At 41.6% G+C, this 16,630-nt stretch overlaps 1 protein-coding gene across 3 annotated transcripts in view; it reads right to left on the reverse strand.

Annotated features, from left to right (window-relative positions):
• The window catches only part of GPR155 (G protein-coupled receptor 155), a 46,162-nt gene extending 30,179 nt beyond the window's left edge, over window positions 1-15,983 (reverse strand). The window contains exons 1-2 of one of the 3 annotated variants that reach the window (XM_074967615.1): window positions 15,426-15,979; window positions 5,595-6,106 (exon numbers count right to left, since the gene is read on the reverse strand). In XM_074967615.1, coding sequence (XP_074823716.1) covers window positions 5,595-6,060 — 466 coding nt within the window. In that variant the 5' untranslated portion in view covers window positions 6,061-6,106; window positions 15,426-15,979. Of the gene's footprint in view, window positions 1-5,594; window positions 6,107-15,425 lie in introns of those variants that run through there. The other 2 variants (XM_074967616.1, XM_074967617.1) reach the window with 2 other exon arrangements.
• Between the last annotated feature and the right edge of the window lie 647 nt (window positions 15,984-16,630).

Genomic DNA, 16,630 nt, shown 5'->3' on the forward strand with positions numbered 1-16,630 from the left:
CAGCTGTAAGTGCATGGTTTTTAAATTGTGCTTTTTACCTTTTAAGTAAGTGCTGTTTAAATGGCCACAGTTTTTCCTGTTAATTTTAACACCACATTACAGGTCACTAATTAAACACACACCACACACACACAGTATTATTTGTACAATCCAGTTTTCCAGGTATGTTTGGGCTGCGATACACAGTAAATAGTTTTGTAAGTGACTAAATGCACATTAGCAAACCAACAACAAAAACAATTATAAAAAGCCTGTCTACCAAAAATTGAGGAGAAGGAGTGGGCTATGTTTTTATATTGTTTGAAATTAAAAATAGGGATGCAATAACCAAAAAGTTGACAGAATAAAAGTTTTATTCTTTAAGGAAATAGGATTTTTTTTTTTTTTAGATCCCTACCAGAAAAGAGATTTCTTGTTACACTCTATGCTGAAGGCATAGAAAAAGTCCCAAGAAGCTCAGATTTGAAATATATGGTCACACACTACCATGGGCTATGCAAAATCCTGTGTACATACAAAGCGATATTTCCCCCACAGAACATATGACAATTCATGCTTGATGATCACATATTAGAACTGAGTCCAAAAGATGCAACTTTCCTCCATCACCTGCTACAGAAATTAAGATGCCAGCATGCAAACAAATAGATAGTTAAATTCTGTTTTGAGCACATTTAAATCTTCTTGAACAAACTCCCTAATAGATGGAAACATGCACATTAGATGGTTTCCTTATGTTAGGTCAAGAGCTAAAGCCAAGAAGGTACAAGGCAACTCATCCATTGCAGCTCCTGAAATGTTATAAAAATGTACAATTAAGCTACAACCTCAGAATTTTAAAGTTTGGGGAGACTTGAGTAGCCCGGATTGGAAATCAGCATGTTTGCCAGGCGAGCAGTGAACCCCTAATTAGCCACTCACATAAGAATTTTATTCTGAATTGCAATTTCTGGAAGCACTAAACAGTTCTGAAACAAAAAGAAAACTAACATTATAAATGATGAGTTTTGCAGTCACGCATAACTCTGTGACAACAGTGCAACAAGCAACACAACTACAGAACAGCAACATCTTATTTTAGTAAAGTCTTCTAGAATTCAGAGTAGCAGCTGTGTTAGTCTGTATCCGCAAAAAGGAAAGGAGTACTTGTGGCACCTTAGAGACTAACAAATTTATTTGAGCATAAGCTTTCGTGAGCTACAGCGCACTTCATCTCGAATTGTGTGTGAAGTCTGTTGGTTTTCGGGGCAGGGGAGGTGGGAGGGATGTCAGATCTTTGTAGGAGTTCTGTACTGCAATGTATACTGCTTTACAAATCTTCCACACACAGTAAATATTTCTAGTTTTAGGACAGTTTTGCAAGTTTTCACACAAAGCTAAAAATTTTGATTATTTAAAAAAAAAATATTTTAGGGGCGTTTATTGCTCACAACTGTCGTCAGATTGATACCTCTGGAGAATTAAGTACTCTCTTTATGTACAGAAGGAGTGCAGCACAAGCAGCAGCAGCAACAAAAAATTCCTCTAACATGCCTCAACACAGACTTAGCGGACTCACTCATGTGCGTGACATGGTAGTCCAGTCTATTTATTTCTTGGTTTCTCTGCAGACACTGCCACCATGGATGTGGACATCAGTCCCCTGAAAACCAAACTAAGCTCATTATATGTAGACCACTGAATAGCTAACAGATGGTAGCAACTTCTTGTCCCCATATACCTGGTGTAGATGCACAGTGACAAATTGCAGCTGAAAGACGCTGTATCCTATTCTCTGTTCCCAGCAGGGTGGATAAAAATCAATACTTTAAAAAAAAAAATCAGATTTTTTAAATTTAAATCAGATTTTTTTTGATAAAATGCTTTTTGAGGAAAAAAACCATCTAAGGATAGTTTTAATTAAGATACATTATAGCTCAAAGAGATCTCATCATGGAATAGGGATTATAAATTCAAATTCTATAGTATGAGACAATGTATTCACATAATGTTTAAGAAAAGTTTTGTAAATGAGTTCCAATAATTCATGGATTATGGACTCAATCTTATGGGGTTCCAGGGTCTTCTGTATAGATTTAGGTTAATCTTTCTATCTACCCAATGGGACTCAGTGCTCAGTCTAAAAGATGCCATCAGAGATGCTTAGTTTTGCGAGTCTCAAACTGTGGATTTGTGTCACCCGAGATAACATGCTTGTTAACAGCAAAAATGTTTTTAAATAAATAAATAAATATATAGCGGTGAGAAATAACAGACTTCAACCCTATTGTCCCTCCGCAAATTTGTGTACACAGAGTCAATCCCTTACCTCTCTCTAAAAGCGCAAAGTTTCAAAAAGTTCAATGAATAGAAGATTGTTGGGGGCGGAATAGATCTGGACTAGAAGAAGAAGTCTGGAGATAAATGTGAGAAGGGAGGGACAGGCAGTAGAACAAAAGTGAAACTGTTTGAGCAGCATATTCCAGAAGTCTTGAGGTCTTTCTGAGTGCAGCCTTCGTTGATTTGAGATCTACCAGACCATTCTCTGACTAGAAGGGAAAACCTATAATGGCAGCAGGCTGTAAGAGAGACCCAGTTTGGGAATATTTTAATGAAGTTCCTCTACCTGTGGATAAGACAGGCATGCATGCGAAATGCAAACATTGCAACAAATAAATGCAAGGCCCGGTTGCCCAAATGAAACAACATCGTGAAAAGTGTTCCTTTTCAGGAGGAAGCTGCATTGAAGATGATGAAAGGAACATATTTGAACATGCAGGATCTTCAGGTTGGTAAACTTTTTTATTTCATACTTCTTTCTTAAGGACTGTCTGTCTGTCTTCCTTCTGGACTATTCTTGAATTCTCATGTTTGAGCAAAAAATATAGTTGTTACTCTGTGGTACTATCATTTTCGATGCAGTTGTGATAAAAAAATAAAGAGCAGAAATAGGCAGATCTTCCTTTTACAATTTCACCTTTTAAAGTAGTACTGAGTGTCAGTGAATGCAATGAGAAAAACTAAATGAGCAGTATGGTAATAATAATTAAATAACTGCATTGACTTATTTTGTTTAGGAGAATCCATCCTCAACATACAGGATTCTGAAGACTATCCACCTTCAAGATCACCATCATTTTCTATAGTGTCAGAGTTCTCTGCCAATGACAGTGTGTCAGTAACATCATGTATGTCACATAGCCACAGTATATCACCTGTAGCAAAAAGAAAAAAAAATCTCCATCATCCAGAAACAATCATATATAAGTTTGTGATAAGAACCAGCAGATTACAAAAAGAGGTAATTGATGGAAAAATTGCCCCGTTTGTTTATGCAACAAACTCCTTTCCATATGATTGAGAACCCACACTTCATTAACATGGTTCAGTCATTAAGACCAGGATACAGTCCACCCAACAGAGCAGATGTCATAGGCAAATTGTTGGATAAACTGTATGAAAGAGAAATTGAGCACTGTGCAAAAGGTCTAGAGGGTAAAATTGTTAACCTGAGTCTTGATGGGCGGAGCAATGTTCACAATGATCCTATTGTATGTGCTTGTGACACAACAGAAGAAGAGAATGTCTTCAGAAACAATTGATACATCAGGAAATGCACACACAACAGAATACTTACAAGACGTAGCAGTAAAAGCTATAACAAACTGTGAAAAAAAATTAAAATGTCTAGTACGCAGCTTGGTCACAGACACTGCTGCAAATGTACCCAAGATGAGAAGAAATTTAGAAGCGAGTCCAAAGCTAATACCATAAGGTTGCAGTGCTTATTTGATGCACCTCCTAGCCAAAGACTTCAGTGTTCCAGAAATAAAGGCTAATGTTGTTGAAATTGCAAGATACTTCCGTAACAACCATTTTGCAGCAGCTGCTCTGAAAAAAGTGGGAGGAACCAAGCTAACTCTCCCACAAGATATGCGATGGAACTCAGTAGTGGACTATTTTCAGCACAATATCAAGAACTGGCCTAATCTGATGACAGTTTGTGAACAAAACTGTGAAAAAATAGATGACCCTGTCACAGCCAAAGTTCTCACCATTGGGCTTCAGAGAAACGTTGAACACACACCGAGTCCCCTGAAGCCTATTTCTGTAGCCTTGAATAAAATGCAGGGAAAATAGCTGTTTTATTACTGATGCTGTTGAAATTTGGAAGGAACTGAGTGAGGTCTTAAAAAAAGAACTATGCAATGACAGAGTTAAATTACAAGAATTAAAAAAAACAAATGGGACAAGCACTATCTCCAGCTCATTTTTTTGCAAATATTCTCAATACTCGGTACCAGGGTCAAACCTTAACTATTGAAGAAGAGGAGTTGGCTATGACATGGACATCCAGCAATCATCCCTCCATAATGCCAACTATAATAAACTTCAGAGCTAAGGGTGAAATCATTCAAGAAATATATGTTTGCTGATGATGTTTTAAAGAAAGTCACACCAGCAACCTAGTGGAAGTCACTTAAGCACTGGGATTCGGAGACTGTTGAAGTGATAATCTCACTTTTAACAGCAGTAGCTTCTTCTGCCGGTGCAGAAAGAATAGTTTCTTCCTTTGGACTAATTCATTCCAAATTGAGAAATTGTTTGGGACCTGAAAAAGCAGGAAAGCTTGTTTTTCTTTTCAGATTACGAACAAACAGGAAAATGAAGGTGAAGACGACTGAGTTAGCTGCAGAAGCCTATATTTTAAGTTTCTCATGTTGACCTGGCTGACACAGTCGATTTAATTTTTGGTTTTTTTATAAAAAGTATTTTATTTAACTATTTTAGTTAAAAACAATTTTAACAAAAACAAACCCGATTTTAAAAAGTTGAATGTTTAACTAAATTCAAAAATTCATATGCTTGTTTTGTTAAAATATCATATGTTTGCTGTTGAAGAAAAAAATCCACAATACATAATGTTGGTGTTTTAGTTAAATAAAAAAATTTAAAATGTCTGTCTGGTGATGCGCTCCTCCTAATACAGCATGGCAAGAAAATCCTCTAAATATTAATGATTAACCTGTTGAATTGGAGATAGTTCGCCTCCCAATGACCTCATAAATATCTGCTTTAATTACCTTTGGTAAATGAAATAATCAAACAATCATTCATTTTCTGATATAGCTGTAAAACTAATCTGAAAAGTTTTCAAAACAAATCACTTAAAAAATGTATAGTGTGAACCTTCTAAAAATGAAACCTACATCTATTTCTGAATTGTGAAGAATATGTATTAAGGTTGTAACAACCAACAAGAATGCACTTTTATGTACAAATCCATGATTAAACTGAGTCTTCCTGACTAATGATTTATATTACAATTTCAATCAATTTGATTTAAATCAAATCCACCCTGATTCCCAGAGCCATCCAGTCAACACATCTGAAGTCATAAACATGTCTCTGTACAAGTAAACGTATGTTTGTTTGTTGACAACTGTTTTATACAGCCTAAGATTTCAATTCAGCAGAATGTAAAACAACTCTAATTTAGAAGCACAAGAACACGAGACTGTATAATCACAGCATACAGTAAATGCCTAGGACAAGGAAAAATAATGTTAAACACAGAAGTTAACAAAAACAAGAGAGCATAAGTGGTTTCTTACCTATAGGATATCCCAGTGCAAAGTCATTGCTTTGTGTAGCAAAAATAGGGAACAGTCCTGCTTTGCCAAATCGACTTTCAGGACTGGCTACCAATAATGTTAAAATGCAGACTAAGAAAAATACAGAAGCTTTGGCAACCAGGATGCTGCAAAGGAAGGACCAGTTCACATTGGAAAAATTAAGTACCACCATGTTTTTGAATAGCAAAGCTGGAAGCGCAAAACAGGACACAAAATTTCCCAGTCCTTTGGCCTGAGTTGATGTGATGATGTTGGCTCTTCCAGCTATATATCCACAGAGGATGATGCCAAAGCATTGTAGCAGTGCTGGGAAAAGCCTGCTTATTGACATGGAAGGAGAACGGCTGGTAACATTGAATTGGTAGTCCAACTTGCTGGGCAGGGAATGCGACATATTGGCTGAAGAGGAGAGGTTCTTTGCGGTAAAGTCTGAGAAAGTATCCATCTTCTCTCACTGCTCGTTTTAAAAGCAGAGCATGTGATGTTCTGATCTGTAAAAATAAAAGAACGAAACAGTGTTATTCAACTTCTGAGTGGGAGTGTCCCTCTCTGATTATTTTAAAATGCAGTTCCAAATCCCTCCCACAAGCACTTCTGTCCATCACCCAGCCAGATAATGGCAGCTACTGAGAGGGGGAGAGAGAAAGAAACAAAACTGATAAAATAGAAAACTGTAAAATCATTTGGGTGGATCCCAAATACACATTCTTCCCTCCTTAGCTATTTCTCTCTCTGCTGATAGTGGCAAGTGCACACAATTCACCAACAGCACAGCTTTACAATTAGTACAAATACTAAAATCCACTTGGGTTTCAACTTTAATTCCAGTATATATGTCAAGTGAAAATTAAAGCTAAATGTAACTCAAGAGCTGAAACAATGAAATCTGCTGGCATGGAAAGTGACATGACTTGAGGATTTTCTGCTGTAGACTCTGGAATCTAAACATTTATTTAAAATAAATAAAGGCACTTTCAGCTCTTCTGATTTAATGAAAAATAAATCAATCACAAAGTAAAGCTAAGGCATTTGTCTTGTTGGGCCAGGTCTGAAAACTGGTTTCACTTAACAGGGCCATATCCATAGCCAGGGTACACAACATTGTTTTTAAAAACAAACTTTTAAGTAAGTTATGTTTCATGTACACCAACTGGCAGCATCATTTTAGCTGAAATCATATTTAAGAGCTTTCTTTAAGAAACTGTTTCCTAACGTCATGAAAAGTGAATGTGAGCAGGGCCAGAAAGATGGAAGATCCATACATACTAAAACTCTAATCAAGTCAGGAGATCCCGTTACAACACCATTAGAAGCTGTAGAGTAAAAAAGAAGCTCACTGTTACAATCCGTGCAGTTAGGTCCTATATATGTTACAACTTGTAATGGTGCTGTAACGAGGCTTGGGGAAAAAGGTGCCGTATTTGGGTATGTCACAGGTGGGACTATTTGGGTGGTACTCCAGGAGCCCCCGGCTTAGTCCACAAGTTTTGGCTACCTGCTTGCAGGAGGGTAGTCTGTGCCACAAGCTTGACTTCAGTATCTAAACAGTTAAATAAAAAATAAACTCAGAATTTGGCTGTCTGCACCTTTAAATAAATGAACCTCAAAGACAAGCACTTAGTTGCAATGCTTGAAAGCAAGACCCTGAGGTTCTGGGCAAGCAGAGCTCCTGATCTGTCCCACTCTCATCCAGAAGCGCTGCCCTGAGAAAAAGGAGACAAGACTTTTTAACTGGCGTGCTGGGTCCTGATTGGTCAAAGTCTCCTCCTAGCCATTCTAGGCCACTGGAGGACTAAGTCTTTTTTGTAGCCTGGTCTGGTCATTGAACAGGGGATGTCAGGGCTCCAATGCCTCCAGCAACGAACAGAGAAGGACTGATAGATCCTGTCACATGGTCTCCTTACTAAATTACAGTTGTAATGTAGATGGGGGAGGGAGTCTGCTTAAAAAAAAAAAAAAAAAAGTGAGCTTTCCCCATGCATGATACCCTCCTGTCAAATCTGAAATCTAAACGATTTCAAACGAGGAGTTACAAGCAAAAAGAAAAGGAGGACTTGTGGCACCTTAGAGACTAACCAATTTATTTGAGCATGAGCTTTCGTGAGCTACAGCTCACTTCATCGGATGCATACTGTGGAAATTGCAGAAGACATTATATACACAGACACCATGAAACAATACCTCCTCCCACCCCACTCTCCTGCTGGTAATAGCTTATCTAAAGTGATCATCAAGTTGGGCCATTTCCAGCACAAATCCAGGTTTTCTCACCCTCCGCCCCCCCACAGACAAACTCACTCTCTTGCTGGTAATAGCCCATCCAAAGTGACCACTGTCTTCACAATGTGTATGATAATCAAGGTGGGCCATTTCCTGCAGAAATCCAGGTTCTCTCACCCCCTCACCCCCCTCCAAAAACCACACACACAAACTCACTCTCCTGCTGGTAATAGCCTATCCAAAGTGACCACTCTCCTTACAACCTGCATGAAAATCAAAGTGGGCCATTTCCAGCACAAATCCAGGTTCTCTCACTCCCCCACCCCCATACACACACAAACTCACTCTCCTGCTGGTAACAGCTCATCCGAAGTGACCACTCCCCCTACAATGTGCATGATAATCAAGATGGGCCTGCTCCAAAGTTCCTCGGTCAATTTTTATTGTTATACAATCATATTTATATAATTTTAAAAGATTCCCCTCCCCCCATCTCTGATGATGCTGCATAAGACACCAATCCAAATGGGCAAATGACTGACTCTGCTGAGGAAACAGTTTAACTGACAACACAGAATGCTGTCAAATGCAGAGTGAACAATCTGATTCAGTCTAATCTTATTTGGTTACACCGTTGCTTCTGAATGGTGGGGAGTAACATTATCAAGCAAAATTGTGATTTTTAAGTTGATGTGCTTCTTTCATAAGACATCAAATGCCCCCTCTGTGAACCTCTGATTGCTGACTGCATGACCAGAAAAACATGTGGGTGTATGTACCCATCACACACCTTGATGTTCTGTTCATTTGAAAGAACAAATGACATCATTTGATAAGAAGAATGCAAGTTCTGAATATAAAAGATGGGAAATATTCTTTCAGTTATTCAGATAGTTAAAATGTTTTCCACAACCTTTAAAAATTGGCTAATGGTAACGTGGTTTTTAATGCTATCAAGTGCTGGGCCTCCTGTCCAAGAGCAGGGAAAGCACACTTCAGTTTAATATATTAATACATATTTTGGAGTGAGCTGCTTTCTCTCGTACATTTATGGCATTAAAATGAAGAGTAGCGCCAAGCAGACTAGAAAATAAGAAACTAACCTCCTCCCTTTTCCCACTGGCTCTATTCTCTGCCTGACCTCTGGGATATTTTGGAGTGGACGGGGCATCTTACCAACTTGCTAATTTAAAACTAAATAAAGAGAGCTCTCTGTATTTCATCACCATTGCCTAAGGATACTCAATAAGATGCTACAATAGAAGAGAGGATGTTACAATAGAGGAGAATTCCTATTCTAATTAAGAATAAATTCCAGTGGCCACAGAAGAAATCATGTCCACTGCTACCACACCAAGCAAAAAAAAAGATCAGATCACCATTCTAAGCCAATTATCCTTTCTAACCAACCAGACTTTCTGCATCATTCATCTGGTTAAGAACCTAAGACAAAGTCTTATTTTTATGCTGAGAGGTGATGGTGGCTGCAGGGATCACAGATCTGGTAAGTACCTATGAGGGAGCCATTAAAAAAATGGAACTTTGTTTAGTACTAAAAAACAACGGAAACCACCATTCAAGGAATAGACCAGCATGGTAAGCCTGGGCCACACTGGCCAAGGGGCTTCCCTGAAGAGTGATAATCACAGAGGCTGGCCAGGAACTGGGGAAGGGCAGCTGTGTGTGAGAGAGACACAGAATGGAAGCACCAGAACAGAGACCAAAGTAGCCAAGAGCATAGCCTAAGCAAACCCTGGGACCATAGCCCTGGGGGAAAAACAACAACCCAGAGAGGGAACATTCTGGGCTGAGTGGTGGCCGAAAGGGGCGTGGAACTCCGAGCAAAGAAACACTCTCTTGTTGTTTGATTCCTCCTATGTTCAAGGAAACAGGACTTTGTACATTCTTGGTAAGCAAACAGGTTTGTATGAAAGACATGCCTGCCTTCATCATCAATTTCTCCTTCCAACTGAAATCACCCGTAGGACTCTGAATTTCGTCTAAAGGAGCAGGTAAAAGAGGGTAACATCCCCCCCGTCCCGCCGCGACAGAAAAACCGCAGCAGAAAGTGCATTGACACAACACAGTCATTCTTTAATTTAGGTACACAACACAGTGGTAAAGATACCAATTGGTGGTCTACACTAACATTCCCACTGTTACAAGCAATAGCGATGCTGCATTGATGCTGGATTAAGAGTTGGAGATTTTAAGAAAAATGCTAATGTAGACATGGCCACAGAGATTCTGCTTTTTTCCTGTGCCCCATTTCAGACTGAGATGGAGATGACCTTTCTAATTTCTGCAGTTGCTATGGAAACATGGACAACAGAAAGTCACAAATGTGTTACATACTTTAAAAAACCAAAAAAACAAAAAAAACAATACACAGTTTGTTTCTCCCCTGGTTATAAAGACAGGTTTCAGAGAAGCAGCCATGTTAGTCTGTATTCGCAAAGAAGAAAAGGAGGACTTGTGGCACCTTAGCGACTAACAAGTTTATTTGAGCATAAGCTTTCGTGAGCTACAGCTCACTTCATCGGATGCATTCAGTGGAAAATACAGTGGGGAGATTTATATACATAAAGAACATGAAGACAACCTTCACATCTTGATTACTTTGTGGCAAGTGTGACATATGCACTAGTATCAACAGTGATAGGAACTCTTCTCCAATTTAACTGCACATTAAAAACTTCAAAGCTTTGTTTGAATCATTTAATAGGCTGACTTTTTAAAGAAAGTTTTCCTAACCCAATTGAATTATAAAACATTACACCATTAATCCAGAGCACCAATGTCTACGAGTGTTCTTAGAGAGAGCTCCTTCCCTGCCCACAGTTGTTGTATTTTATATCGTACATGCATTTAGAATGCAAGTTCTTTGGGATACAGACTAAATATTTGACAACCTTACCCACCTTGCAGCATTGTGTACATTTACCACATTTGATCAACTGGAATGAAAATAGCCTATTTTAGGTCAACCAGTCCATCCTTATCCCATACAGTACATTTTCCAATGTTGTGTCCACTCTACACTGTAAATCTCCCAAACAACATGGATTCAGCAGGTCTCTTGAGAGAATGCAACACACTTCACTATCAGTTATTTTTCCTGATGATCTAACTAAATTTTACCCCATTACTCCAAGTTATGCCCTTGTAATCAGGTCTACAAACCCCACACTGAGCATAGACAGAGGGGGGGAGAACCACCTCTTCAGCTTGATCACACTCCCACACAGCTGCCAGAGCTGCCAATCATGGAGACAGATGCCCACAGCTGCAACTAATAGAGGAAACAAGGCCTCCAGGTAGCGAAGACAGATGGAAGAGGAGGCAAAAAGGCATGGGACAGCAAAAGGCAGACACCAGGCTGCTTTCAGGAAAGTAATCAAGAGAGTGAAGCAGACTGTAAGTCTGATAGCCTTAATTAGAGGTAAAGGTCCAGGAACTCACTTGATTGAAGACAAGCTAAGGAGAGTCAGCCAGGAGAAACTGGGGCCCCTCGAAAGACCACACCAAGAGACTGCTGACACAGGCCTCCATGTATCAACTTCTTGAATTTCTCGTCCTCCCTAGTGTTTTCACCTTTCAACTATTTGGATAGAGAGTATGTCCCCTCCTCAGTTTAACTGATGTTTAGCTCAGCCATACACATTTAGTTCTTAAACTTTCTTCCAGCCCACAGGTTATTTTTCTTGCTCACTCAGAGCTTTCAATATTCTTCTGATGAGAAGGTACCCAGAACTGAACACAATATCTCAGGTATGGTTGCACCAGACCCACATAGAAATTATTACCTCCCTAATACATAGCACAGCTAGTTGTAGCCCAAAGTTACATTGGCTTTTTCACTCCGATATCACATTGCAAACTCTGGTCTAATTTACTGCTCATTCTCACCCCTAAGGCTCTTTCAGCATCGCTGCTTCCCAGGTTTTCCTTTCCAATGAACATCTGTATTTGACTATTTCCCACTAATTTATTAGTGGAGAGCACTTTTCCAAGCTAGTTTTTTAGGTCCCTTTTGCATAGTATAGATTGCAGCACAGAATCAGCGCAATAATAAACTCTCAGCCCTTCCTTCTGCACTCAAACAGCCCCAAGCAGGATACAATTGCATAACCACACCTGAGAAGGGTGTATATTTTGGCTTCTGCAGGTAGTAAACCCTAAATGAACATGAGGCAGAGTTACAGAGGCCAGGCTCTCAGGAGCACTAAAAACTTGGCCTTTTCCCTGGCCTACCCTGGGGCCTTCCTAGCGATAACCTCAGTGTCTGGCTCCTTCGCCCAAAGGCTTTGCTCCGATCCACAGCAGCAGCCTGTGTCCCGTGCCTTCCTATATAAGACCCCATCTACACTAGAATGCTTTCAACAGTAAACCAATTGGTTAGGGGTGCGATTCCTGCCCCCGCCAAAAAAAAAAAAACCCAAAAAAACACTTCGATGCCAGCAAAAGCCCTAATGTAGATGTAGTTATACCAGCATAAAAGTGCTCTCGCTGGTGTAGCTTATTTTCCTCAGGGAATTGGTATAAACGATACTGTTGCCAGTATAAGCTGCATCTACAGCTGGGAGGTGGTGGCGGGGGGGTGCCATTATAGTTACACCAGCAAACCTTTTCTAGTGTAGACCTGGCCTAATATACTTATATGGCCCTCGAGTGACATAGATCTGACCGCCTCACAATCTTGAATATATTTATCCTCACAACATCCTTGTGAGGTAGAGAAATATTACTATCCCCATCTTACAGATCAGGAACTGAGGCCAGGCCTACACTTATAAAGCCTTGCTGGCATAGCTATATAGCTACAAGGGTGTATTGTGCTGGCAAAGCACTCCTACTGTGGACCCAGCTTATACCAGCAAAACTGTGTTTTTGCTCATGTAGCTTAGTCTAGGACCTCCCTCCTCCACTATAGCCACTCAAATGACATAAGCTATCTGTGCAAAAGCACAGTTTTACCAGTAGGTAAGTGCAGCTACCCTTTGAGCTTCTCCTAGCACAGCTGTCAGTCACAAATCAAGCCCAACTGGCGTTAACTACACCATCTAAAAAGTTTGTAGTGTAGACCTGGCCTCCCACTTTTTTCCCCTTATTCCAGAGAAGGGAGAGGGAGAAGTTAGTCACAGATGCATTTATTCTGGGGGGACTGCCGACTAATTCATGACTTTTAGAGACAGTGCTGCCTAGGCTGCCATTTGTGCTAAGGACAGCTGCTGACCTAGCTCCTCTGCCAGGCAAACATTGTAGCTACTGGTCTCAAGGAGGGATAGCTCAACAACAAGAGGAAGTCTGGTCTAGTAGTAGACTAAAAAGCACCAGAGTATAAGGACCTACTGCATTCTATAACCCCAACTCCAACACTAACTTAGTACCCTATCTGTAAAACTCAGACAATAATACTTACTTAGCTACTTACGTCATATGAGTGGTGGGTGTACTGATTAATATTTGTAAAGCACTAAAACACAAACCAAACTCTCCAGTTGCTAGGAGTTCGAGCAACTCCCAGATCCCTGCTTTGATCAGAGTACTATTTCTTGAACACTCTTCTGAATACTGGCAACTATGCGTAAACCCCAGCACAAGCAGCTGGGTTCCACCTCTCCTGCATGAAGACCCTCTTCACTCTCCCCTCCACTTTTAATGGAAGATAAATTAAGTTTGGAGTTCCACAAAAATTCTTCTTACTGACCCTCCCCAAAATTCTGAGGGGACTTTCTACCAGAAACATGCTGATTTTGTTGAAGAGATTCTGTAAATTGTTAATGGATCCTGAGATCACTTTCACAAAGCAGATCACCTCATTTACAACATGATGCAATATAACGATATCCTGCTGGTGATAAACACATTATAGTTCTGTTGGACAAACTCATTTAAGTGGAAACCTTGACATAAGGGGCAACATCTCCCATGAAAGAGCTCTGCATCTCAGGTGCTCACATTAGAGGAAGAACATACTGAATGGGTTTGTCTGCTTTTAAAATTGTCTAGAGTAATAAAACCACCAAAAAGAGGAAGTTAATTGCATCACCTTAGTGCTTTAAATTAAAAGATACTGTAGTGGTGAGAAGTGATTGGTACAGATTCCACTCCTGTACATTGCCATTCGGTCTTCTAGCCTCGAGAGAGTAAACGAAGAGTAACGGTGTAACCTTGGGCAAATCACCGAAAAGGGACACCATTAGTCTGAACTCTAGTCAATTCCAAAAGTAGTTTCAGGTACCAAACCTTCTTCTTTGTTCCCCTCCACACTGTTTAGGGTTTTAAAATATTTCCTATTTTTTCCCCACACTTTTGCTGTGTGAAAGTGCCTAGATTCCACAGAAACAACTACACAAAAGAAGCAGTGAAATGAAGACCCTGGTCTACATACAAAGTGGCACTGATATAACTAAAAGGTGTGGCTTCCAACTAAGTAAGTTAAATGGGTGTAAATTCGGTGTGTAGAAAAGCCCTAACAATGAGAAGTGTTGCCAATTGCACAAAGTAAACAAACCGAAAAAGAAAAATATTTCCCCTACTCTCTTTTAGTTATAGTAATTTTATGTTTTATTTGTAGATGTGATCTTTGATGCCACACAGTCAGTAAAATATTTTACACACTGAACTGTGATTTTTAGATTCAACATCCCTTTAAAACAAACAAAAAACCCCTCAGTGCCTCAGTTTTCCCATTTGTAAAATCAGCTGAGACCTAATCACTCACTCTTATTACATTCTTTTAAACATACAGTGAAAAGTAAAGCCCTATGATTAGTACTTCATATTTATTTTCTATGAGTGCCTACTATGCTCCTTCTGTGTATGAGTAACCACATTCATGATTGGGAAATGTCTGTGTCTGACAAGTACAAAACTAATTGCAATGTGCTGCGTAACAGAAGACTTGAGGGAAAAGCTGGAAGATGAAAGGAAGGCTAGGTGGGTTTCCTAATTGTTTAGTTTGGTGGAGTGTTTAAACTAAATCTACTTGAATATATTATAACAGATATACACAGCAGATGCTTCACTTTGTCTAGTTTGACAAGTACGAAAATAACTGGTGCAAAAAAAAAAAAAAAAAAAAAAAAAACCAAACAAGTCAATGCTAAGACTGATGAAACACAGATTTTTTCAGTCAGTGGCAAACTGTACCAGAGGTGTTTACAATCACACTGAAAACACGGTGTAACCAACACTATAGTTTTGGAATGAGATCATGTTTACCAGTAAATAAGATGTGTTGTTGGATAGCTTGAAGTGAGTATTAAAGGGTAAATTTACATACACACACACCTCTCTCTCTCACACACACACCCCTGCAAAGCGCCTACAGCAGTCACAGTCGTTAGGGTGTCGCAAACGGTAGGCAGCTAAAAATAAGTAAAAATTCCCCTTCCCGTGGGCAGGCTGAGCGCCTCCGAGGAGGAGACAGCCCGGGCATCTGCACAGAAGATCTCGCTGCAAACCAGCAGTGAGAGAAGAAACACCCACACCGTGTCCAGCGCAGCCTTACGTAAGGCACAGCCTGGAGCAGGGACCGGCTGACATCCCCCCGGCACACACGCCGTACCGCCCCCAATAACATACAGATTTCAGGAGATCTCTCCGCGACGGTCACAGCCCCAACGCGGGAGCGCACATGCCGGCTCCGGAGCCCCTGAGTGCTGGGGCCCCCTCAGTGCCCGGCCACCGGCCGCTCCCCCAGGCCTTCTCTGCTCTCCGAGGTGCCCTTCGCCGCCTCTGCCTGGCGCAGGACTTGGCCGCCGCAGGCTGGGGCCGGTCTCCAGCTCAGCCCCATGGAGCGGGAGGCGAGGCGCAGCACTGCTGCCCTGGGTCCCTCGGCAGCTCCCACGCGCGGCAGGGCCCGGCCCCACAGAGGAGGCGCCCGAGTCTAAGTGCCCGCCCTGCGTCGGGTGCAGCCAGGCGCTAGCCCCAGCCCCAGCCCCAGCCCCAGCCGCAGGAGCAGGAGCAGGAGCGGGGCGCACATCGCCGCTGCTGAGCCGGGAGCGTGGAGGGAGCCAGTCAGTCGCTCTCGCTCGCTGCCGCGGCGGGGAAGGGCAGGGGTGGGGAGTCCGGCCCTCAAGATGGCGGCGCTCGGTGGGCTAGTGCCCCTGGGACCCAAGTCCGTGCTAGATGCAGCCGCTTGACCCCGCCCTCTCTCAGGGAGTAGCTTGTGGGGGTGGAGAGCACCGTTCCTTACCCGGGGGCGCACAGAGCTGCCTCCAGCTCCTCTCTCAGATGGGGGTATGTGGCACACACTCACCCCTCCAGCTCCTTGGGGTGTGGGTCTATCCCCCTAGTATGCCTGTTGGAGGGAGGGGTTATAGACTTATTCCCCTCTCTCCTTATGAAGGGGCTGCAGAGCTATCCCTTCATCTCCTTACTAATGGGGGGCTTTGGATGTGTCCCCAAGTTTCCTCAGGCTGGGGGTTTATCATGCAGCCCTACTCCTCTTGGAGAGGGAAAGGGAGGCCTCAAACCTTAACCCCGCATTTCCTTAGGGGGGGGAGGAGACTATAGATCTGATCCCAAGTCTTGTTCCTGACAAGGGCTATGACAGACCCCCCCCCCCCCTTCAGAAATCCTGTCTCGAGGAAGGAGAAAGGTGGTCACAGGACCTGCCCTCAGCCTCCCCCCCCCCTTCCCTGTGACCTCACAGAGCAGAGAGATGACTTCCCCAAAATGAGCCAGAGTTGCTTTTCATTGTTAGTAGGAACAGAGCTGCTCCCAGTCTCACTCCTTGGGAGGAGAGAAGGGTTGTAGATTCTGGCCCTCTGTTCTCCCTATGCTGA

This window comes from Natator depressus, chromosome 11 (assembly GCF_965152275.1).
Source record: "Natator depressus isolate rNatDep1 chromosome 11, rNatDep2.hap1, whole genome shotgun sequence".
NCBI classification, from domain to species: Eukaryota; Metazoa; Chordata; order Testudines; family Cheloniidae; genus Natator; species Natator depressus.